The sequence below is a fragment of the Rana temporaria genome, chromosome 1, assembly GCF_905171775.1.
Source record: "Rana temporaria chromosome 1, aRanTem1.1, whole genome shotgun sequence".
Taxonomy (NCBI): Eukaryota; Metazoa; Chordata; class Amphibia; order Anura; family Ranidae; genus Rana; species Rana temporaria.
Genome location: NC_053489.1, coordinates 690249753 through 690273850, shown reverse-complemented (window position 1 = coordinate 690273850; position 24098 = coordinate 690249753). Strand labels below are relative to the sequence as shown.

The window sequence follows — 24098 nt, the reverse complement described above, 5'->3', positions numbered from 1 at the left end:
CAGTATGGGAGGGGTTATATAGGGAGGGAACTTCCTGTTCTAATTGATTACACCAGTGTCCAGCACCTGATGGTGGAATATAACCCACATAGTAATGATTAAGACTCTGTGTCCCCCAATGTACGATAAAGAAACACAAAGAGATCTGATTCACACAAACCTGATTGGCTCAGGACTGGGTGGGGCTTTCAGGACTCAAACTTTACCAAGCACACCATTTTAAAAGAATACTCCGGTTTTATTAAACATTGACACTCGGAACCTAAACATTCTGAATATCCAATAGCTTTCCAAGTTAACATTTCTTGCAACCATGGCAACTGTACTCAGATTGTAGATAGATTTTCCCTATTCCTCATCCCCCTGCTCCTGTAATCTGTGGGATCTCAGAGAATTGGTATGGGATCTGATGTTCCAGGAACGTCCCTGTGACACGGCACCAGGAGCATCCCTACATTAGAAGTCCTCCCTTGTAGCTCCTGCCCCGGAGAGAAGTCCTCCCTTGTAGCTCCTGCCCCGTAGAGGAGAAGTCCTCCCTTGTAGTTCCTGCCCCGGAGAGGAGAAGTCCTCCCTCGTAGTCCCATCCCGGAGAGGAGAAGTCCTCCCTTGTAGTTCCTGCCCCGGAGAGGAGAAGTCCTCCCTCGTAGCTCCTGCCCCGGAGAGGAGAAGTGCTCCCTTGTAGCTCCTGCCCCGTAGAGGAGAAGTCCTCCCTTGTAGCTCCTGCCCCGGAGAGAAGAAGTTCTCCCTTGTAGCTCCTGCCCCGTAGAGGAGAAGTCCTCCCTTGTAGCTCCTGCCCCGGAGAGAAGAAGTCCTCCCTTGTAGCTCCTGCCCCGAGGAGGAGAAGTCCTCCCTTGTAGCTCCTACCCCGGAGAGGAGAAGTCCTCCCTTGTAGCTCCTGCCCCGGAGAGGAGAAGTCCTCCCTTGTAGCTCCTGCCCCGTAGAGGAGAAGTCCTCCCTTGTAGCTCCTGCCCCGGAGAGGAGAAGTCCTCCCTTGTAGCTCCTGCCCCGTAGAGGAGAAGTCCTCCCTTGTAGCTCCTGCCCCGGAGAGGAGAAGTCCTCCCTTGTAGCTCCTGCCCCGGAGAGGAGAAGTCCTCCCTTGTAGCTCCTGCCCCGTAGAGGAGAAGTCCTCCCTTGTAGCTCCTGCCCCGGAGAGGAGAAGTCCTCCCTTGTAGCTCCTGCCCCGTAGAGGAGAAGTCCTCCCTTTAGCTCCTGCCCCGGAGAGGAGAAGTCCTCCCTTGTAGCTCCTGCCCCGGAGAGGAGAAGTCCTCCCTTGTAGCTCCTGCCCCGGAGAGGAGAAGTCCTCCCTTTAGCTCCTGCCCAGGAGAGGAGAAGTCCTCCCTTTAGCTCCTGCCCCGGAGGGGAGAAGTCCTCCCTTGTAGCTCCTGCCCCGGAGAGGAGAAGTCCTCCCTTGTAGCTCCTGCCCCGGAGAGGAGAAGTCCTCCCTTGTAGCTCCTGCCCCGTAGAGGAGAAGTCCTCCCTTTAGCTCCTGCCCCGGAGAGGAGAAGTCCTCCCTTTAGCTCCTGCCCTGGAGAGGAGAAGTCCTCCCTTTAGCTCCTGCCCCGTAGAGGAGAAGTCCTCCCTTGTAGCTCCTGCCCCGGAGAGGAGAAGTCCTCCCTTGTAGCTCCTGCCCCGGAGAGGAGAAGTCCTCCCTTGTAGCTCCTGCCCCGTAGAGGAGAAGTCCTCCCTTGTAGCTCCTGCCCCGTAGAGGAGAAGTCCTCCCTTGTAGCTCCTGCCCCGGAGAGGAGAAGTCCTCCCTTGTAGCTCCTGCCCCGGAGAGAAGTCCTCCCTTGTAGCTCCTGCCCCGTAGAGGAGAAGTCCTCCCTTGTAGTTCCTGCCCCGGAGAGGAGAAGTCCTCCCTCGTAGTCCCATCCCGGAGAGGAGAAGTCCTCCCTTGTAGTTCCTGCCCCGGAGAGGAGAAGTCCTCCCTCGTAGCTCCTGCCCCGGAGAGGAGAAGTTCTCCCTTGTAGCTCCTGCCCCGTAGAGGAGAAGTCCTCCCTTGTAGCTCCTGCCCCGGAGAGAAGAAGTCCTCCCTTGTAGCTCCTGCCCCGAGGAGGAGAAGTCCTCCCTTGTAGCTCCTACCCCGGAGAGGAGAAGTCCTCCCTTGTAGCTCCTGCCCCGGAGAGGAGAAGTCCTCCCTTGTAGCTCCTGCCCCGTAGAGGAGAAGTCCTCCCTTGTAGCTCCTGCCCCGGAGAGGAGAAGTCCTCCCTTGTAGCTCCTGCCCCGTAGAGGAGAAGTCCTCCCTTGTAGCTCCTGCCCCGGAGAGGAGAAGTCCTCCCTTGTAGCTCCTGCCCCGGAGAGGAGAAGTCCTCCCTTGTAGCTCCTGCCCCGTAGAGGAGAAGTCCTCCCTTGTAGCTCCTGCCCCGGAGAGGAGAAGTCCTCCCTTGTAGCTCCTGCCCCGTAGAGGAGAAGTCCTCCCTTTAGCTCCTGCCCCGGAGAGGAGAAGTCCTCCCTTGTAGCTCCTGCCCCGGAGAGGAGAAGTCCTCCCTTGTAGCTCCTGCCCCGGAGAGGAGAAGTCCTCCCTTTAGCTCCTGCCCAGGAGAGGAGAAGTCCTCCCTTTAGCTCCTGCCCCGGAGGGGAGAAGTCCTCCCTTGTAGCTCCTGCCCCGGAGAGGAGAAGTCCTCCCTTGTAGCTCCTGCCCCGGAGAGGAGAAGTCCTCCCTTGTAGCTCCTGCCCCGTAGAGGAGAAGTCCTCCCTTTAGCTCCTGCCCCGGAGAGGAGAAGTCCTCCCTTTAGCTCCTGCCCTGGAGAGGAGAAGTCCTCCCTTTAGCTCCTGCCCCGTAGAGGAGAAGTCCTCCCTTGTAGCTCCTGCCCCGGAGAGGAGAAGTCCTCCCTTGTAGCTCCTGCCCCGGAGAGGAGAAGTCCTCCCTTGTAGCTCCTGCCCCGTAGAGGAGAAGTCCTCCCTTGTAGCTCCTGCCCCGTAGAGGAGAAGTCCTCCCTTGTAGCTCCTGCCCCGGAGAGGAGAAGTCCTCCCTTGTAGCTCCTGCCCCGGAGAGGAGAAGTCCTCCCTTGTAGCTCCTGCCCCGTAGAGGAGAAGTCCTCCCTTGTAGCTCCTGCCCCGGAAAGGAGAAGTCCTCCCTTGTAGCTCCTGCCCCAGAGAGAAGAAGTCCTCCCTTGTAGCTCCTGCCCCGTAGAGGAGAGGTCCTCCCTTGTAGCTCCTGCCCCGGAGAGGAGAAGTCCTCCCTTGTAGCTCCTGCCCCGTAGAGGAGAAGTCCTCCCTTGTAATCCAGGAGGGGAGAAGGGGGGGTTGGGGATTGGTGACCCTACGATCACATTACATATAGAATAAAGGGGAACTCCAATCACCTGATCACAATGGTCTGATTCCCAGAGGAGCTCGGATTGGCTTGTAGATTGCGGTACGCACGATCGGCCACAGCGAATATGTGCGGAGGAAGAGATCTGATTGGCTGAGAGCTGTACCTATCAGATACCTGCAGGAAAGAAACTTGTATTAGAGGGGAACTCCGGACATCAAATGTATCCACACATTACAAAGAAACCTCTGGGGAGGGGCAGCAATGTTAGAGGGGAGGGATTTCAGATGAGAGGGGAGGGGCAGCAATGTTAGAGGGGAGGGATTTCAGATGAGAGGGGAGGGGCAGCAATGTTAGAGGGGAGGGATTTCAGATGAGAGGGGGAGGGATTTCAGATGAGGGGGTGGAGCTCAGCAGTGTGATGTCATTCTGAGACAAAATAAGAATGACAACACAGGAGATACACAGCATCCTCTGATCACCCCTCTGTACCCCGACACCCCACTACAATCCTCTGATCACCCCTCTGTACCCCGACACCCCACCACAATCCTCTGATCACCCCTCTGTACCCCGACACCCCACTACAATCCTCTGATCACCCCTCTGTACCCCGACACCCCACTACAATCCTCTGATCACCCCTCTGTACCCCGACACCCCACCACAATCCTCTGATCACCCCTCTGTACCCCGACACCCCACTACAATCCTCTGATCACCCCTCTGTACCCCGACACCCCACTACAATCCTCTGATCACCCCTCTGTACCCCGACACCCCACTGCAATCCTCTGATCACCCCTCTGTACCCCGACACCCCACCACAATCCTCTGATCACCCCTCTGTACCCCGACACCCAATCACAATCCTCTGATCACCCCTCTGTACCCCGACACCCCACCACAATCCTCTGATCACCCCTCTGTACCCCGACACCCCACCACAATCCTCTGATCACCCCTCTGTACCCCGACACCCCTCTGTACCCTGACACCCCACCACAATCCTCTGATCACCCCTCTGTACCCCGACACCCCACTGCAATCCTCTGATCACCCCTCTGTACCCCGACATCCCACCACAATCCTCTGATCACCCCTCTGTACCCCGACACCCCACTACAATCCTCTGATCACCCCTCTGTACCCCGACACCCCACCACAATCCTCTGATCACCCCTCTGTACCCCGACACCCCACTACAATCCTCTGATCACCCCTCTGTACCCCGACACCCCACTACAATCCTCTGATCACCCCTCTGTACCCCGACACCCCACCACAATCCTCTGATCACCCCTCTGTACCCCGACACCCCACTACAATCCTCTGATCACCCCTCTGTACCCCGACACCCCACCACAATCCTCTGATCACCCCTCTGTACCCCGACACCCCACTACAATCCTCTGATCACCCCTCTGTACCCCGACACCCCACTACAATCCTCTGATCACCCCTCTGTACCCCGACACCCCACCACAATCCTCTGATCACCCCTCTGTACCCCGACACCCCACTACAATCCTCTGATCACCCCTCTGTACCCCGACACCCCACTACAATCCTCTGATCACCCCTCTGTACCCCGACACCCCACTGCAATCCTCTGATCACCCCTCTGTACCCCGACACCCCACCACAATCCTCTGATCACCCCTCTGTACCCCGACACCCAATCACAATCCTCTGATCACCCCTCTGTACCCCGACACCCCACCACAATCCTCTGATCACCCCTCTGTACCCCGACACCCCACCACAATCCTCTGATCACCCCTCTGTACCCCGACACCCCTCTGTACCCTGACACCCCACCACAATCCTCTGATCACCCCTCTGTACCCCGACACCCCACTGCAATCCTCTGATCACCCCTCTGTACCCCGACATCCCACCACAATCCTCTGATCACCCCTCTGTACCCCGACACCCCACTACAATCCTCTGATCACCCCTCTGTACCCCGACACCCCACCACAATCCTCTGATCACCCCTCTGTACCCCGACACCCCACCACAATCCTCTGATCACCCCTCTGTACCCCGACACCCCACTACAATCCTCTGATCACCCCTCTGTACCCCGACACCCCACCACAATCCTCTGATCACCCCTCTGTACCCCAACACCCCACCACAATCCTCTGATCACCCCTCTGTACCCCGACACCCCACCACAATCCTCTGATCACCCCTCTGTACCCCGACACAATCCTCTGATCACCCCTCTGTCCCCCGACACCCCACCACAATCCTCTGATCACCCCTCTGTACCCCGACACCCCACTACAATCCTCTGATCACCCCTCTGTACCCCGACACCCCACTACAATCCTCTGATCACCCCTCTGTACCCCGACACCCCACTACAATCCTCTGATCACCCCTCTGTACCCCGACACCCCACCACAATCCTCTGATCACCCCTCTGTACCCCGACACCCCACTACAATCCTCTGATCACCCCTCTGTACCCCGACACCCCACCACAATCCTCTGATCACCCCTCTGTACCCCGACACCCCACCACAATCCTCTGATACCCCTCTGTACCCCGACACCCCACTACAATCCTCTGATCACCCCTCTGTACCCCGACACCCCACCACAATCCTCTGATCACCCCTCTGTACCCCGACACCCCACTACAATCCTCTGATCACCCCTCTGTACCCCGACACCCCACCACAATCCTCTGATCACCCCTCTGTACCCCGACACCCCACCACAATCCTCTGATCACCCCTCTGTACCCCGACACCCCACCACAATCCTCTGATCACCCCTCTGTACCCCGACACCCCACTACAATCCTCTGATCACCCCTCTGTACCCCGACACCCCACTACAATCCTCTGATCACCCCTCTGTACCCCGACACCCCACCACAATCCTCTGATCACCCCTCTGTACCCCGACACCCCACCACAATCCTCTGATCACCCCTCTGTACCCCGACACCCCACCACAATCCTCTGATCACCCCTCTGTACCCCGACACCCCACTACAATCCTCTGATCACCCCTCTGTACCCCGACACCCTACCACAATCCTCTGATCACCCCTCTGTACCCCGACACCCCACTACAATCCTCTGATCACCCCTCTGTACCCCACCACAATCCTCTGATCACCCCTCTGTACCCCGACACCCCACCACAATCCTCTGATCACCCCTCTGTACCCCGACACCCCACTACAATCCTCTGATCACCCCTCTGTACCCCGACACCCCACTACAATCCTCTGATCACCCCTCTGTACCCCGACACCCCACCACAATCCTCTGATCACCCCTCTGTACCTCGACACCCCACTACAATCCTCTGATCACCCCTCTGTACCCCAACACCCCACCACAATCCTCTGATCACCCCTCTGTACCCCGACACCCCACCACAATCCTCTGATCACCCCTCTGTACCCCGACATCCCACCACAATCCTCTGATCACCCCTCTGTACCCCGACACCCCACCACAATCCTCTGATCACCCCTCTGTACCCCGACACCCCCACACAGCATCCTCTGATCACCCCTCTGTACCCCGACACCCCACCACAATCCTCTGATCACCCCTCTGTACCCCGACACCCCACTACAATCCTCTGATCACCCCTCTGTACCCCAACACCCCACCACAATCCTCTGATCACCCCTCTGTACCTCGACACCCCACCACAATCCTCTGATCACCCCTCTGTACCCCGACACCCCACCACAATCCTCTGATCACCCCTCTGTACCCCGACACCCCCACACAGCATCCTCTGATCACCCCTCTGTACCCCGACACCCCACCACAATCCTCTGATCACCCCTCTGTACCCCGACACCCCACTACAATCCTCTGATCACCCCTCTGTACCCCGACACCCCACCACAATCCTCTGATCACCCCTCTGTACCCCGACATCCCACCACAATCCTCTGATCACCCCTCTGTACCCCGACACCCCACCACAATCCTCTGATCACCCCTCTGTACCCCGACACCCCCACACAGCATCCTCTGATCACCCCTCTGTACCCCGACACCCCACCACAATCCTCTGATCACCCCTCTGTACCCCGACACCCCACTACAATCCTCTGATCACCCCTCTGTACCCCAACACCCCACCACAATCCTCTGATCACCCCTCTGTACCTCGACACCCCACCACAATCCTCTGATCACCCCTCTGTACCTCGACACCCCACTACAATCCTCTGATCACCCCTCTGTACCCCAACACCCCACCACAATCCTCTGATCACCCCTCTGTCCCCCGACACCCCACCACAATCCTCTGATCACCCCTCTGTACCCCGACACCCCACTACAATCCTCTGATCACCCCTCTGTACCCCGACACCCCACTACAATCCTCTGATCACCCCTCTGTACCCCGACACCCCACTACAATCCTCTGATCACCCCTCTGTACCCCAACACCCCACCACAATCCTCTGATCACCCCTCTGTCCCCCGACACCCCACCACAATCCTCTGATCACCCCTCTGTACCCCGACACCCCACTACAATCCTCTGATCACCCCTCTGTACCCCGACACCCCACCACAATCCTCTGATCACCCCTCTGTCCCCCGACACCCCACCACAATCCTCTGATCACCCCTCTGTACCCCGACACCCCACTACAATCCTCTGATCACCCCTCTGTACCCCGACACCCCACTACAATCCTCTGATCACCCCTCTGTACCCCAGTACGGCCCACCACAATCCTCTGATCACCCCTCTGTACCCCGACACCCCACCACAATCCTCTGATCACCCCTCTGTACCCCGACACCCCACCACAATCCTCTGATCACCCCTCTGTACCCCGACACCCCACCACAATCCTCTGATCACCCCTCTGTACCCCGACACCCCACTACAATCCTCTGATCACCCCTCTGTACCCCGACACCCCACTACAATCCTCTGATCACCCCTCTGTACCCCAGTACGGCCCCCTCCCCCACCATCAATCCAATGTTAGTTGGAGGTTTTTCCTGTTGGGGGGTTCAGGTCTCCCCTGAGTGACGAGCTGATCAGAGGGGGGAGGGGAAGAACAATTATATATTGATCATTTCTGATTCCCACCAGGCTGGTTTTATGGCTGTGGGTGAGAAACCCCCCTATATACGGGTCAGAAATGGGGACCCCTCTGCATGCCCCCTCCCCCCCCATGGCTGTCACATGACCGGCTGACAGTTCTATCTCCAGTAAATTCAGGGGGGGCGGAGTCACTCGTCAATCAGGCGATGATGTCACAGAACAAAGGTGAGGAGGAGAAGATTTCAGGTTTTTCTTGTAGAATTCTTCCTGAAGAGATAACATTCCGATCCCCTCCCCCTCCCCCACTATTCCCCGAGACGTCCCCACCATTCCAATCCTTCAATGATCTATAACCCCCCTCCCCCACCATTCCCCGAGCCGTCCCCTCCCCCACCATTCCAATCCTTCAATGATCTATAACCCCCCCTCCCCCACCAATCCAATCCTTCTCTGATCTATAACCCCCCTCCCCCCAGATCCTTCTCTGATCTATAACCCCCCTCCCCCACCTCCCAGACCCTTCTCTGGTAGAATAGGACTTGGCTGTCTCAGGTAAAGTCGCACCTGAGGATGAAATCCTCGACACTGCGCAACAAACAATCATCAATTCCCATGAGAGCCGCAGCTGAGAAATCAACAAAGTGAAACATAAAAAACACCCCGGGGGCGGAGTCACAAAGTACTTGCGCCGACAGATCTCCAGATACGCCGCATAAGTATAAATGTGCGCCGTCGTATCTGTGCGCCGGACTCAGAAACTAAGAAACACCTGAAAACAGGCTTCATCCCGCCGACGTAACTTTCCTACGCCGGCGTAGAGTGGGCGCATATTTATGCCGGACGCATGGCGGCGCTCCCATTGATTTTCTATGCACATATGCAAATGAGGGAGATACGCCGATTCACGAACGTACGTGCGCCCGGCGCAGGCTACGCGAGGTGCGTGTAAGTTGTACGTCCGGCGTAAAGTTATTCCCCATAAAGGAGGCGCAACCCGGCAACAGACATGCTCAGGTCTGCACCAGGGAACACAAGCCGGCGTATTGTGCGCTGGACGTGCGTCTGGCTGGGCGTACGTTACGTTCGCGGCGTAGCTTAGGAAGTTGTGTCGGCGTGGTTGTGAGCAGGTGGGGGGTGTGCGCATGCGCAGTTCGTGATACGTACCTGTCTGGCGCTCGGCCCATCATTTGCATGGGGTCACGCCTCATTTGCATGGGTCACGCCCACTTCCACGTACGCCTTCCAAACCCGTGCCACGCTGCCGCAGAATTGGGAGCACTGGCTTGCTGAATGCAGTGCTTGCCTCTCCGCGCTGCGTTGGCGTAGCGTATGGCAGTTACTCTACGGCAGCGTAATGTGCGCCCACTCTCTGTGAATCTGGGCCATCACGTCTGCCTCCCGACGTACGTTTCGCTAGAAGACACATTTTTTGTGTTGATGTTCGGTCCTTCATTATGAGCCGCGCCATTTACATTCCCACGTGTGGCGCAGTATATCCCATTCTTCTCTATGGAATCCATGACACTGAGCTGCCGAGTCTCAGGTAGTCTCCAGGTAAAGCCGGAACCTGAGGATGAATTTTACTGTCTGTAGAAAGTTATTTCATCACCAACCATCCCCCGACCCCGGGGGCCCCAGACACATCACCAACCATCCCCCGACCCCGGGGGCCCCAGCCACATCACCAACCATCCCCCGACCCCGGGGGCCCCAGCCACATCACCAACCATCCCCTGGCCCCAGCCACATCACCAGCCATCCCCCGCCCCCAGCCACATCACCAACCATCCCCCGACCCCGGGGGCCCCAGCCACATCACCAACCATCCCCTGGCCCCAGCCACATCACCAGCCATCCCCCGCCCCCAGCCACATCACCAACCATCCCCTGGCCCCAGCCACATCACCAGCCATCCCCCGCCCCCAGGGGCCCCAGCCACATCACCAACCATCCCCCGACCCCAGCCACATCACCAACCATCCACCGACCCCGGGGGCCCCAGCCACATCACCAACCATCCCCCGACCCCGGGGGCCCCAGCCACATCACCAACCATCCCCCGACCCCGGGGGCCCCAGCCACATCACCAACCATCCCCCGACCCCGGGGGCCCAAGCCACATCACCAACCATCCCCCGCCCCCAGGGGCCCCAGCCACATCACCAACCATCCCCTGGCCCCAGGGGCCCCAGCCACATCACCAACCATCCCCTGGCCCCAGGGCCCCAGCCACGTCCTATTCTGCCACAAGATGGGCTCTGGGGCCCCAGGAGCCTCCATGTATCAAACCCCAGTAAGCCATGCATCCTGGGAGCCAAAGGGACCCTTCATTTCCAGGGCCCCATTGCTGCTCTAAGACCCCCAACCTTCTTATCCCCCAGAGGGATCCCACCCATATTCTGACAGCTGGACTCTGATTGGCTGCTGAGCAAATGAACATTTTCCAACAATCCCGTTCAAGAGAATCGATCTGCTGGAGCCAAACATCGAATTCTGCCCAATCCTGCTTCACGAATCTACAATCCCCTCCCCCAAACACACCGATCTATAATCCCCTCCCCCCAATACACACAGACCGACCCATCTGAGTGTACACCGATCTACAAATCTCCTCCCCCACCATCTACAATCCCCCCTCCCCAGACACACAAATCTACAAATCCCCCCAACAATCTACAACCCCCTCCCCAGACACACCAATCTACAATCCTCCCACCCCCAATACACGCAGACCGACCCTCCATCTGGGTGTACACTGATGTACAAATCTCCTCCCCCACCATCTACACCCCCCTCCCCAGACACACAAATCTATAAATCCCCCCCCCAACAATCTACAACCCCCCCCCCCCAGACACACCAATCTACAATCCCCCCCAATACACGCAGACCGACCCTCCATCTGTGTGCACACCGATCTACAAATCTCCTCCCCCACACATGCTGATCTACATCCATGAGGAGACCACAGAAGTCCATCAGGGGAGACTCCGGACTACAACCAGCCATTATTCTCAGAATTGTTTCCATTAATAACCTTAATAAAGTTTTTTTTGTTGTGATTTGCATTTTATTTTTCTTTGGCCATATTGTTGCCGGGCAGATTACAAAACACATTCCACGCTTTTCTGCAGCTTCTCCAAGTCCCCGCCCCTTTCCAAATACGCAGCAGATGAAAAGAAATCCTGGATGTGAACCCCATAGGAAAACATGGAAATGGACTGGAGTGAGGTGTGACCCAGACCTGAGATGGCCACCAGAAAGGGTTCTCTACGGGGAAAGGCCACCAGAAAGGACTCTCTACGGGGAAAGGCCACCAGAAAGGGTTCTCTACGGGGAAAGGCCACCAGAAAGGGTTCCCCACGGGGAAAGGCCACCAGAAAGGGTTCTCTATGGGGAAAGGCCACCAGAAAGGGTTCCCTACGGGGAAAGACCACCAGAAAGGGTTCTCTACAGGGAAAGGCCACCAGAAAGGGTTCCCTAAGGGGAAAGGCCACCAGAAAGGGTTCCCTACGTGGAAAGGCCACCAGAAAGGGTTCCCTACGTGGAAAGGCCACCAGAAAGGGTTCCCTACGGGGAAAGGCCACCAGAAAGGGTTCCCTACAGGGAAAGGCCACCAGAAAGAGTTCTCTACGGGGAAAGGCCACCAGAAAGGGTTCTCTAAGGGGAAAGGCCACCAGAAAGGGTTCTCTACGGGGAAAGGCCACCAGAAAGGGTTCCCTACGGGGAAAGGCCACCAGAAAGGGTCCTCTATGGGGAAAGGCCACCAGAAAGGGTTCCCTACGGGGAAAGGCCACCAGAAAGGGTTCTCTACGGGGAAAGGCCACCAGAAAGGGTTCCCTACGGGGAAAGGCCACCAGAAAGGGTTCCCTACGGGGAAAGGCCACCAGAAAGGGTTCTCTACGGGGAAAGGCCACCAGAAAGGGTTCCCTACGGGGAAAGGCCACCAGAAAGGGTTCTCTACGGGGAAAGGCCACCAGAAAAGGGTTCTCTACGGGGAAAGGCCACCAGAAAGGGTTCTCCAAGGGGAAAGACCACCAGAAAAGGGTTCTCTACGGGGAAAGGCCAACAGAAAGGGTTCCCTACGGGGAAAGGCCACCAGAAAAAGGGTTCCCTACGGGGAAAGGCCACCAAAAAGGGTTCTCTACGGGGAAAGGCCACCAAAAAGGGTTCCCCACGGGGAAAGGCCACCAGAAAGGGTTCCCTACGGGGAAAGGCCAGAAAAAGGGTTCCCCACGGGGAAAGGCCGCCAGAAAAAGGGTTCCCCACGGGGAAAGGCCACCAGAAAAAGGGTTCCCCACGGGGAAAGGCCACCAGAAAAAGGGTTCCCCACGGGGAAAGGCCACCAGAAAAAGGGTTCCCCACGGGGAAAGGCCACCAGAAAAAGGGTTCCCTACGGGGAAAGGCCACCAGAAAGGGTTCCCTACGGGGAAAGACCACCAGAAAGGGTTCCCCACGGGGAAAGGCCACCAGAAAGGGTTCCCCACGGGGAAAGGCCACCAGAAAAAGGGTTCCCCACGGGGAAAGGCCACCAGAAAGGGTTCTCTACGGGGAAAGGCCACCAGAAAGGGTTCCCCACGGGGAAAGGCCACCAGAAAGGGTTCTCTACGGGGAAAGGCCACCAGAAAGGGTTCTCTACGGGGAAAGGCCACCAGAAAGGGTTCTCTACGGGGAAAGGCCACCAGAAAGGGTTCCCTACGGGAAAAGGCCACCAGAAAGGGTTCTCTACGGGGAAAGACCACCAGAAAGGGTTCCCCACGGGGAAAGGCCACCAGAAAGGGTTCCCCACGGGGAAAGGCCACCAGAAAGGGTTCTCTACGGGGAAAGGCCACCAGAAAGGGTTCTCTACGGGGAAAGGCCACCAGAAAGGGTTCCCTACGGGAAAAGGCCACCAGAAAGGGTTCTCTACGGGGAAAGACCACCAGAAAGGGTTCCCCACGGGGAAAGGCCACCAGAAAGGGTTCTCTACGGGGAAAGGCCACCAGAAAGGGTTCTCTACGGGGAAAGGCCACCAGAAAGGGTTCCCTACGGGGAAAGGCCACCAGAAAGGGTTCCCTACGGGGAAAGACCACCAGAAAGGGTTCCCCACGGGGAAAGGCCACCAGAAAAAGGGTTCCCCACGGGGAAAGGCCACCAGAAAAAGGGTTCCCCACGGGGAAAGGCCACCAGAAAGGGTTCTCTACGGGGAAAGGCCACCAGAAAGGGTTCCCCATGGGGAAAGGCCACCAGAAAGGGTTCTCTACGGGGAAAGGCCACCAGAAAGGGTTCTCTACGGGGAAAGGCCACCAGAAAGGGTTCTCTACGGGGAAAGGCCACCAGAAAGGGTTCCCTACGGGAAAAGGCCACCAGAAAGGGTTCTCTACGGGGGAAAACCACCAGAAAGGGTTCCCTACAGGGAAAGGCCACCAGAAAGAGTTCCCTACAGGGAAAGGCCACCAGAAAGGGTTCCCTACGGGGAAAGGCCAACAGAAAGGGTTCCCTACGGGGAAAGGCCACCAGAAAGGGTTCTCTACGGGGAAAGGCCACCAGAAAGGGTTCTCTACGGGGAAAGGACACCAGAAAGGGTTCTCTACGGGGAAAGGACACCAGAAAGGGTTCCCCACGGGGAAAGGCCACCAGAAGGGTTCCCCACGGGGAAAGGCCACCAGAAAGGGTTCCCTACGGGGAAAGGCCACCAGAAAGGGTTCCCTACGGGGAAAGGACACCAGAAAGGGTTCCCCACGGGGAAAGGCCACCAGAAAGGGTTCCCTACGGGGAAAGGCCACCAGAAAGGGTTCCCTACGGGGAAAGGGTTCCCTACGGGGAAAGACCACCAGAAAAGGTTCCCCACGGGCAAAGGCCACCAGAAAGGGTTCTCTACGGGGAAAGGCCACCAGAAAGGGTTCTCTACGGGGAAAGGCCACCAGAAAGGGTTCCCTACGGGGAAAGGCCACCAGAAAGGGTTCCCTACGGGGAAAGACCACCAGAAAGGGTTCCCCACGGGCAAAGGCCACCAGAAAGGGTTCCCTACGGGGAAAGGCCACCAGAAAGGGTTCTCTACGGGGAAAGGCCACCAGAAAGGGTTCCCTACGGGAAAAGGCCACCAGAAAGGGTTCCCTACGGGAAAAGGCCACCAGAAAGGGTTCTCTACGGGGAAAGGCCACCAGAAAGGGTTCCCCATGGGGAAAGGCCACCAGAAAGGGTTCCCCATGGGGAAAGGCCACCAGAAAGGGTTCCCCACGGGGAAAGGCCACCAGAAAGGGTTCCCCACAGGGAAAGGCCACCAGAAAGGGTTCCCCACGGGGAAAGGCCACCAGAAAGGGTTCCCCACGGGGAAAGGCCACCAGAAAGGGTTCCCTACGGGGAAAGGCCACCAGAAAGGGTTCCCTACGGGGAAAAAACACCAGAAAGGGTTCCCTACGGGGAAAAAAACCCAGAAAGGGTTCCCTACGGGGAAAGGCCACCAGAAAGGACTCTCTACGGGGAAAGGCCACCAGAAAGGACTCTCTACGGGGAAAGGCCACCAGAAAGGACTCTCTACGGGGAAAGGCCACCAGAAAGGACTCTCTACGGAGAAAGGCCACCAGATAGGACTCTCTATGGGGAAAGGCCACCAGATAGGACTCTCTATGGGGAAAGGCCACCAGAAAGGACTCTCTACGGGGAAAGGCCACCAGAAAGGACTCTCTATGGGGAAAGGCCACCAGATAGGACTCTCTATGGGGAAAGGCCACCAGATAGGACTCTCTATGGGGAAAGGCCACCAGATAGGACTCTCTATGGGGAAAGGCCACCAGAAAGGGTTCTCTACGGGGAAAAACCACCAGAAAGGGTTCCCTACAGGCAAAGACAACCAGAAAGGGTTCCCTACGGGGAAAGGCCACCAGAAAGGGTTCCCTACGGGGAAAAAACACCAGAAAGGGTTCCCTACGGGGAAAAAAACCCAGAAAGGGTTCCCTACGGGGAAAGGCCACCAGAAAGGACTCTCTACGGGGAAAGGCCACCAGAAAGGACTCTCTACGGGGAAAGGCCACCAGAAAGGACTCTCTACGGGGAAAGGCCACCAGAAAGGACTCTCTATGGGGAAAGGCCACCAGATAGGACTCTCTATGGGGAAAGGCCACCAGATAGGACTCTCTATGGGGAAAGGCCACCAGATAGGACTCTCTATGGGGAAAGGCCACCAGAAAGGGTTCTCTACGGGGAAAAACCACCAGAAAGGGTTCCCTACAGGCAAAGACAACCAGAAAGGGTTCCCCACGGGGAAAGGCCACCAGAAAGCGTTCCCTACGGGGAAAGGCCACCAGAAAGGACTCTCTATGGGGAAAGGCCACCAGAAAGGGTTCCCTACGGGGAAAAGCCAACAGAAAGGGTTCCCTACGGGGAAAGACCACCAGAAAGGGTTCCCTATGAAGAAAGGCCACCAGAAAGCATTCCCTACGGGGAAAGGCCACCAGAAAGGACTCTCTATGGGGAAAGGCCACCAGATAGGACTCTCTATGGGGAAAGGCCACCAGAAAGGGTTCCCTATGGGGAAAGGCCACCAGAAAGGGTTCCCTATGTGGAAAGACCACCAGAAAGGGTTCCCTACGGGGAAAGGCCGCCAGAAAGGGTTCTCTACGGGGAAAAACCACCAGAAAGGGTTCCCTATGGGCAAAGGCCACCAGAAAGGGTTCTCTATGGGGAAAGGCCACCAGAAAGGGTTCCCCACGGGGAAAGGCCACCAGAAAGGGTTCCCTACGGGGAAAGGCCACCAGAAAGGGTTCCCTACGGGGAAAGGCCACCAGAAAGGACTTTCTACGGGGAAAGGCAGCTAGAAAGGGTTCCCTACGGGGAAAGGCCACCAGAAAGAGTTCCCCACGGGGAAAAAACACCAGAAAGGGTTCCCTACGGGGAAAAAACACCAGAAAGGGTTCTCTACGGGGAAAGACCACCAGAAAGGGTTCTCTACGGGGAAAGACCACCAGAAAGGGTTCTCTACGGGGAAAGACCACCAGAAAGGGTTCCCTATGGGCAAAGGCCACCAGAAAGGGTTCTCTATGGGGAAAGGCCACCAGAAAGGGTTCCCCACGGGGAAAGGCCACCAGAAAGGGTTCCCTACGGGGAAAGGCCACCAGAAAGGGTTCCCTACGGGGAAAGGCCACCAGAAAGGACTTTCTACGGGGAAAGGCAGCTAGAAAGGGTTCCCTACGGGGAAAGGCCACCAGAAAGAGTTCCCCACGGGGAAAAAACACCAGAAAGGGTTCCCTACGGGGAAAAAACACCAGAAAGGGTTCTCTACGGGGAAAGACCACCAGAAAGGGTTCTCTACGGGGAAAGACCACCAGAAAGGGTTCTCTACGGGGAAAGACCACCAGAAAGGGTTCTCTACGGGGAAATGCCACCCGAAAGGGTTCCCTATGGGGAAAGGCCTCCAGAAAGGGTTCCCTACGGGGAAAGGCCGCCAGAAAGGGTTCCCTACGGGGAAAGGCCGCCAGAAAGGGTTCCCTACGGGGAAAGGCCGCCAGAAAGGACACTCTATGGGGAAAGGCCACCAGAAAGGGTTCTCTATGGGGAAAGGCCACCAGAAAGGGTTCTCTATGGGGAAAGGCCACCAGAAAGGGTTCTCTACGGGGAAAGGCCACCAGAAAGGACTTTCTACGGGGAAAGACCACCAGAAAGGGTTCTCTATGGGGAAAGGCCACCAGAAAGGGTTCTCTATGGGGAAAGGCCACCAGAAAGGACTTTCTACGGGGAAAGGCCACAAGAAAGGGTTCCTTACGGGGAAAGGCCACCAGAAAGGGTTCCCTACAGGGAAAGGCCACCAGAAAGGGTTCCCCATGGGGAAAGGCCACCAGAAAGGGTTCCCTATGTGGAAAAGCCAACAGAAAGGGTTCCCCACGGGGAAAAAACACCAGAAAGGGTTCCCTACGGGGAAAAAACACCAGAAAGGGTTCTCTACGGGGAAAGACCACCAGAAAGGGTTCTCTACGGGGAAAGACCACCAGAAAGGGTTCTCTACGGGGAAAGACCACCAGAAAGGGTTCTCTACGGGGAAAGGCCACCAGAAAGGGTTCCCTATGGGGAAAGGCCACCAGAAAGGGTTCCCTACGGGGAAAGGCCGCCAGAAAGGGTTCCATACGGGGAAAGGCCGCCAGAAAGGGTTCCCTACGGGGAAAGGCCGCCAGAAAGGACACTCTATGGGGAAAGGCCACCAGAAAGGGTTCTCTATGGGGAAAGGCCACCAGAAAGGGTTCTCTATGGGGAAAGGCCACCAGAAAGGGTTCTCTACGGGGAAAGGCCACCAGAAAGGACTTTCTACGGGGAAAGACCACCAGAAAGGGTTCTCTATGGGGAAAGGCCACCAGAAAGGCTTCTCTATGGGGAAAGGCCACCAGAAAGGACTTTCTACGGGGAAAGGCCACAAGAAAGGGTTCCCTACGGGGAAAGGCCACCAGAAAGGGTTCCCTACAGGGAAAGGCCACCAGAAAGGGTTCCCCATGGGGAAAGGCCACCAGAAAGGGTTCCCTATGTGGAAAAGCCAACAGAAAGGGTTCCCTACGGGGAAAGACCACCAGAAAGGGTTCCCTATGAAGAAAGGCCACCAGAAAGCGTTCCCTACGGGGAAAGGCCACCAGAAAGGACTCTCTATGGGGAAAGGCCACCAGATAGGACTCTCTATGGGGAAAGGCCACCAGATAGGACTCTCTATGGGGAAAGGCCACCAGAAAGGGTTCCCTATGGGGAAAGGCCACCAGAAAGGGTTCTCTACGGGGAAAAACCACCAGAAAGGGTTCCCTACGGGCAAAGGCCACCAGAAAGGGTTCTCTATGGGGAAAGGCCACCAGAAAGGACTTTCTACGGGGAAAGACCACCAGAAAGGGTTCTCTATGGGGAAAGGCCACCAGAAAGGGTTCTCTATGGGGAAAGGCCACCAGAAAGGGTTCCCCATGGGGAAAGGCCACCAGAAAGGGTTCCCTATGTGGAAAGACCACCAGAAAGGGTTCCCTACGGGGAAAGGCCACCAGAAAGGGTTCCCTACGGGGAAAGGCCACCAGAAAGGGTTCTCTACGGGGAAATGCCACCCGAAAGATTTCCCTACGGGGAAAAACCACCAGAAAGGGTTCCCTATGGGGAAAGGCCACCAGAAAGGGTTCCCCATGGGGAAAGGCCACCAGAAAGGGTTCCCTATGTGGAAAGACCACCAGAAAGGGTTCCCTACGGGGAAAGGCCGCCAGAAAGGGTTCCCTACGGGGAAAGGCCACCAGAAAGGACTCTCTACGGGGAAAGGCCACCAGAAAGGACACTCTATGGGGAAAGGCCACCAGAAAGGGTTCTCTACGGGGAAAGGCCACCAGAAAGGACTTTCTACGGGGAAAGACCACCAGAAAGGGTTCTCTATGGGGAAAGGCCACCAGAAAGGGTTCTCTACGGGGAAAGACCACCAGAAAGGGTTCCCCATGGGGAAAGGCCACCAGAAAGGGTTCCCCATGGGGAAAGGCCACCAGAAAGGACTCTCTATGGGGAAAGGCCACCAGAAAGGGTTCCCTACGGGGAAAGGCCACCAGAAAGGGTTCCCTACGGGGAAAGGCCGCCAGAAAGGACTCTCTATGGGGAAAGGCCACCAGAAAGGGTTCCCTACGGGGAAAAGCCAACAGAAAGGGTTCCCTACGGGGAAAGACCACCAGAAAGGGTTCCCTATGAAGAAAGGCCACCAGAAAGCATTCCCTACGGGGAAAGGCCACCAGAAAGGACTCTCTATGGGGAAAGGCCACCAGATAGGACTCTCTATGGGGAAAGGCCACCAGAAAGGGTTCCCTATGGGGAAAGGCCACCAGAAAGGGTTCCCTACGGGGAAAGGCCGCCAGAAAGGGTTCCCTACGGGGAAAGGCCACCAGAAAGGACTCTCTACGGGGAAAGGCCACCAGAAAGGACACTCTATGGGGAAAGGCCACCAGAAAGGGTTCTCTACGGGGAAAGGCCACCAGAAAGGACTTTCTACGGGGAAAGACCACCAGAAAGGGTTCTCTATGGGGAAAGGCCACCAGAAAGGGTTCTCTACGGGGAAAGACCACCAGAAAGGGTTCCCCATGGGGAAAGGCCACCAGAAAGGGTTCCCCATGGGGAAAGGCCACCAGAAAGGGTTCCCTATGTGGAAAGACCACCAGAAAGGGTTCCCTACGGGGAAAGGCCACCAGAAAGGGTTCCCTACGGGGAAAGGCCACCAGAAAGGGTTCTCTACGGGGAAATGCCACCAAAAAGGGTTCCCCACGGGGAAAGGCCACCAGAAAGGGTTCCCTACGGGGAAAGGCCACCAGAAAGAATTCCCTACGGGGAAAGGCCACCAGAAAGGGTTCCCTAAGGGGAAAGGCCACCAGAAAGAGTTCCCTACGGGGAAAGGCCACCCGAAAGATTTCCCTACGGGGAAAAACCACCAGAAAGGGTTCCCTATGGGGAAAGGCCACCAGAAAGGGTTCCCCATGGGGAAAGGCCACCAGAAAGGGTTCCCCATGGGGAAAGGCCACCAGAAAGGGTTCCCCATGGGGAAAGGCCACCAGAAAGGGTTCCCTACGGGGAAAGGCCGCCAGAAAGGGTTCCCTACGGGGAAAGGCCACCAGAAAGGACTCTCTACGGGGAAAGGCCACCAGAAAGGACACTCTATGGGGAAAGGCCACCAGAAAGGGTTCTCTACGGGGAAAGGCCACCAGAAAGGACTTTCTACGGGGAAAGACCACCAGAAAGGGTTCTCTATGGGGAAAGGCCACCAGAAAGGGTTCTCTATGGGGAAAGGCCACCAGAAAGGACTTTCTACGGGGAAAGGCCACAAGAAAGGGTTCCCTACGGGGAAAGGCCACCAGAAAGGGTTCCCTACGGGGAAAGGCCACCAGAAAGGGTTCCCTACGGCGAAAGGCCACCAGAAAGGGTTCCCCATGGGGAAAGGCCACCAGAAAGGGTTCCCCATGGGGAAAGGCCACCAGAAAGGGTTCCCTATGTGGAAAGACCACCAGAAAGGGTTCCCTACGGGGAAAGGCCACCAGAAAGGGTTCCCTATGGGGAAAGGCCACCAGAAAGGACTCCCTACGGGGAAAGGCCACCAGAAAGGACTCTCTATGGGGAAAGGCCACCAGAAAGGACTCTCTATGGGGAAAGGCCACCAGAAAGGACTCTCTATGGGGAAAGGCCATCAGAAAGGGTTCCCTACGGGGAAAGACCACCAGAAAGGGTTCCCTACGGGGAAAGACCACCAGAAAGGACTCTCTACGGGGAAAGACCACCAGAAAGGGTTCCCCAAGGGGAAAGGCCACCAGAAAGGCCAGCTGAAAGGGTTCTCTAAGGGGAAAGGCCACCAGAAAGGGTTCCCTACGGGGAAAGGCCACCAGAAAGGGTTCCCTACGGGGAAAGGCCACCAGAAAGGGTTCCCTACGGGGAAAGGCCACCAGAAAGGGTTCCCTACGGGGAAAGGCCACCAGAAAGGGTTCCCTACGGGGAAAGGCCACCAGAAAGGGTTCCCTACGGGGAAAGACCACCAGAAAGGGTTCTCTACGGGGAAAGACCACCAGAAAGGACTCTCTACGGGGAAAGACCACCAGAAAGGGTTCCCCAAGGGGAAAGGCCAACAGAAAGGCCAGCAGAAAGGGTTCTCTAAGGGGAAAGGCCACCAGAAAGGGTTCCCTACGGGGAAAGGCCACCAGGAAGGGTTCCCTACGGGGAAAGGCCACCAGAAAGGGTTCCCTACGGGGAAAGGGTTCTCTATAGTTCCATAGTAGGTGAGGTGAAGTCCCCCGATGTGAGTGATGAGAACATTGTATATCTGTATGTTGTGATTATCTGAGGGGGAAACCAGATGAGACCCTCAATTCTCAATCCGAGTTGGAGAGGAAGATCCCTGAGAACCAAATCCACATGTGGGGGGAACCCGGATCACTGGGGGAGGGGGATCTCCATAGTGAATATTGGGGGAGGGGGATCTTCATGGTGAATATTGGGGGGGGAGGGGGATCTCCATGGTAAATATTGGGGGGGGGATCTCCATGGTAAATATTGGGGGGGAGGGGATCTCCATGGTGAATATTGGGGGGGGGGATCTCCATGGTGAATATTGGGGGGAGGGGGATCTCCATGGTGAATATTGGGGGGGAAGGGGATCTCCATGGTGAATATTGGGGGGGGGATCTCCATGGTGAATATTGGGGGGAGGGGGATCTCCATGGTGAATATTGGGGGGGGGGATCTCCATGGTGAATATTGGGGGGAGGGGGATCTCCATGGTGAATATTGGGGGAAGGGGATCTCCATGGTGAATATTGGGGGGGAAGGGGATCTCCATGGTGAATATTGGGGGGGGGATCTCCATGGTGAATATTGGGGGGAGGGGGATCTCCATGGTGAATATTGGGGGGGGGATCTCCATGGTGAATATTGGGGGGAGGGGGATCTCCATGGTGAATATTGGGGGAAGGGGATCTCCATGGTGAATATTGGGGGGGGGATCTCCATGGTGAATATTGGGGGGGATCTCCATGGTGAATATTGGGGGGGAGGGGATCTCCATGGTGAATATTGGGGGGGGATCTCCATGGTGAATATTGGGGGGGAGGGGGATTTCAGAGATAATCAGATAATCACCTCGGCTCCATAGATGGGAAGATCTCTCAGAGGATTCACCGCAATCAGGAGATCTCCGATATACGTCTGTCAGAGAGAGAGAGAGAGAGAGAGGACAACGTCACCATCACCCGTCACCCATTATGTCCCATGTCACAATCACCCGTCACCCGTCACCATCACATGTCACCCGTCACATCAAATTGTCACCCATCATGTCCCATGTCACAAGTTCCCATCAACCGTCCCGTCACACTTAGGGTTGCCACCTCATCCCTGTAAAACAGAACACATAGGAATTACACAGGTTCTGGGGCTCATTAAGGTGGTAATTGAACTGAAGTGGAGCCTTATCTAAATTAAATCAGCCTCAGAACCGTGTAATTCCTATGTGTTCTGTTTTACAGGGATGAGGTGGCAACTCTAGTCACATGTCACCTGTCCCCATCAAACATCACATGTCACCTGTCACATTCCCCATCACCAATCCCCCGCCCCCACTATGTAGATTGGCTCCTCCCTCTAATAATAATAATAATTACGGAGGAGGTCCTGTGACCTTCATACATTCTCCTCCAATCACAGAGGAGGGAGGGGGAGGAGTCACTCAGGTAGTTGGGGGGGGGGGTCGGTAGGGGGTGGTCCGGCACTCACATAGATCCGCCCCTCGGAGTCCCGCCCCCTCAGGACGGTCAGCAATCTCTCCTCGGACAGGTCGCTGATTTGCGCCGCATCGTCCGATCCGCTCCCTTCCGACTCCATCCGATCCCAACCTCGTGTATCTCCGGAATACCGCCCCGCCCCCGACACTCCGCCCACCGAGATATCTCCGGAATACCGCCCCGCCCCCGACACTCCGCCCACCGAGATATCTCCGGAACACCGCCCCGCCCCCCGACACTCCGCCCACCGAGATATCTCCGGAACACCGCCCCGCCCCCCGACACTCCGCCCACCGAGATATCTCCGGAATACCGCCCCGCCCCCCGACACCGCGTCATCTCACTCCGCCTACCGAGATATCTCCGGAATACCGCCCCGCCCCCGACACTCCGCCCACCGAGATATCTCCGGAATACCGCCCCGCCCCCGACACTCCGCCCACCGAGATATCTCCGGAACACCGCCCCGCCCCCCGACACTCCGCCCACCGAGATATCTCCGGAACACCGCCCCGCCCCCCGACACTCCGCCCACCGAGATATCTCCGGAATACCGCCCCGCCCCCCGACACCGCGTCATCTCACTCCGCCTACCGAGATATCTCCGGAATACCGCCCCGCCCCTGACACCGCGTCATCTCACTCCGCCCACCGAGATATCTCCGGAATACCGCCCCGCCCCCGACACTCCGCCCACCGAGATATCTCCGGAATACCGCCCCGCCCCTGACACCGCGTCATCTCACTCCGCCCACCGAGATATCTCCGGAACACCGCCCCGCCCCCCGACACTCCGCCCACCGAGATATCTCCGGAACTCTCCTCCCCCCGGGGCTGTGATTGGAGGAGAGTGGGCGGAGACATCTTCCCAACTTTTCTCATTATATCCAATGCGAGAATAATAATCCGACACCCGAGAGAGACTCCTCCCCCTACCGGAGACCGTAACTCCTCCCACCTATATATATATATATATCCCTCCCACCTACCTGAGAGACTCCTCCCCCCTACCGGAGAGATCATAATTTCTCCCACCTACCTGAGAGAGACTCCTCCCACCTACCTGAGAGAGACTCCTCCCCCCTACCTGAGAGAGACTCCTCCCACCTACCTGAGAGAGACTCCTCCCACCTACCTGAGAGAGACTCCTCCCCCCTACCTGAGAGAGACTCCTCCCCCCTACCTGAGACCATAACACCTCCCACCTATATATATATACCCATCCCCCCTACCAGAGACCGTAACTCCTCCCACCTATGTATATATACTCCTCCCACCTACCTGAGAGATTATAACTCCTCCCACCTATGTATATACCCCTCCCACCTACCTGAGAGATCATAACTCCTCCCACCTATGTATATACCCCTCCCACCTACCTGAGATCATAACTCCTCCCACCTATGTATATACCCCTCCCACCTACCTGAGACCATAACTCCTCCCACTTATGTATATACCCCTCCTACCTACCTGAGAGATTATAACTCCTCCCACTTATGTATATACCCCTCCTACCTACCTGAGATCATAACTCCTCCCACCTATGTATATACCCTCCC

The 24098-nt window shown here is 57.0% G+C and overlaps 1 protein-coding gene across 1 annotated transcript in view; it reads right to left on the bottom strand.

Moving 5' to 3' along the window:
• Window positions 1–22675, bottom strand: part of LOC120924755 (myosin-IIIb-like) — a 126322-nt gene extending 103647 nt beyond the window's left edge. Inside the window, exons 1-3 of the mRNA XM_040335781.1 lie at window positions 22529–22675; window positions 21896–21961; window positions 3303–3430 (exon numbers count right to left, since the gene is read on the bottom strand). Of these exons, the coding sequence (XP_040191715.1) occupies window positions 3303–3430; window positions 21896–21961; window positions 22529–22636 (302 nt within the window). The 5' untranslated portion in view covers window positions 22637–22675. The remainder of the gene's footprint in view (window positions 1–3302; window positions 3431–21895; window positions 21962–22528) is intronic.
• Window positions 22676–24098: the final 1423 nt, after the last annotated feature.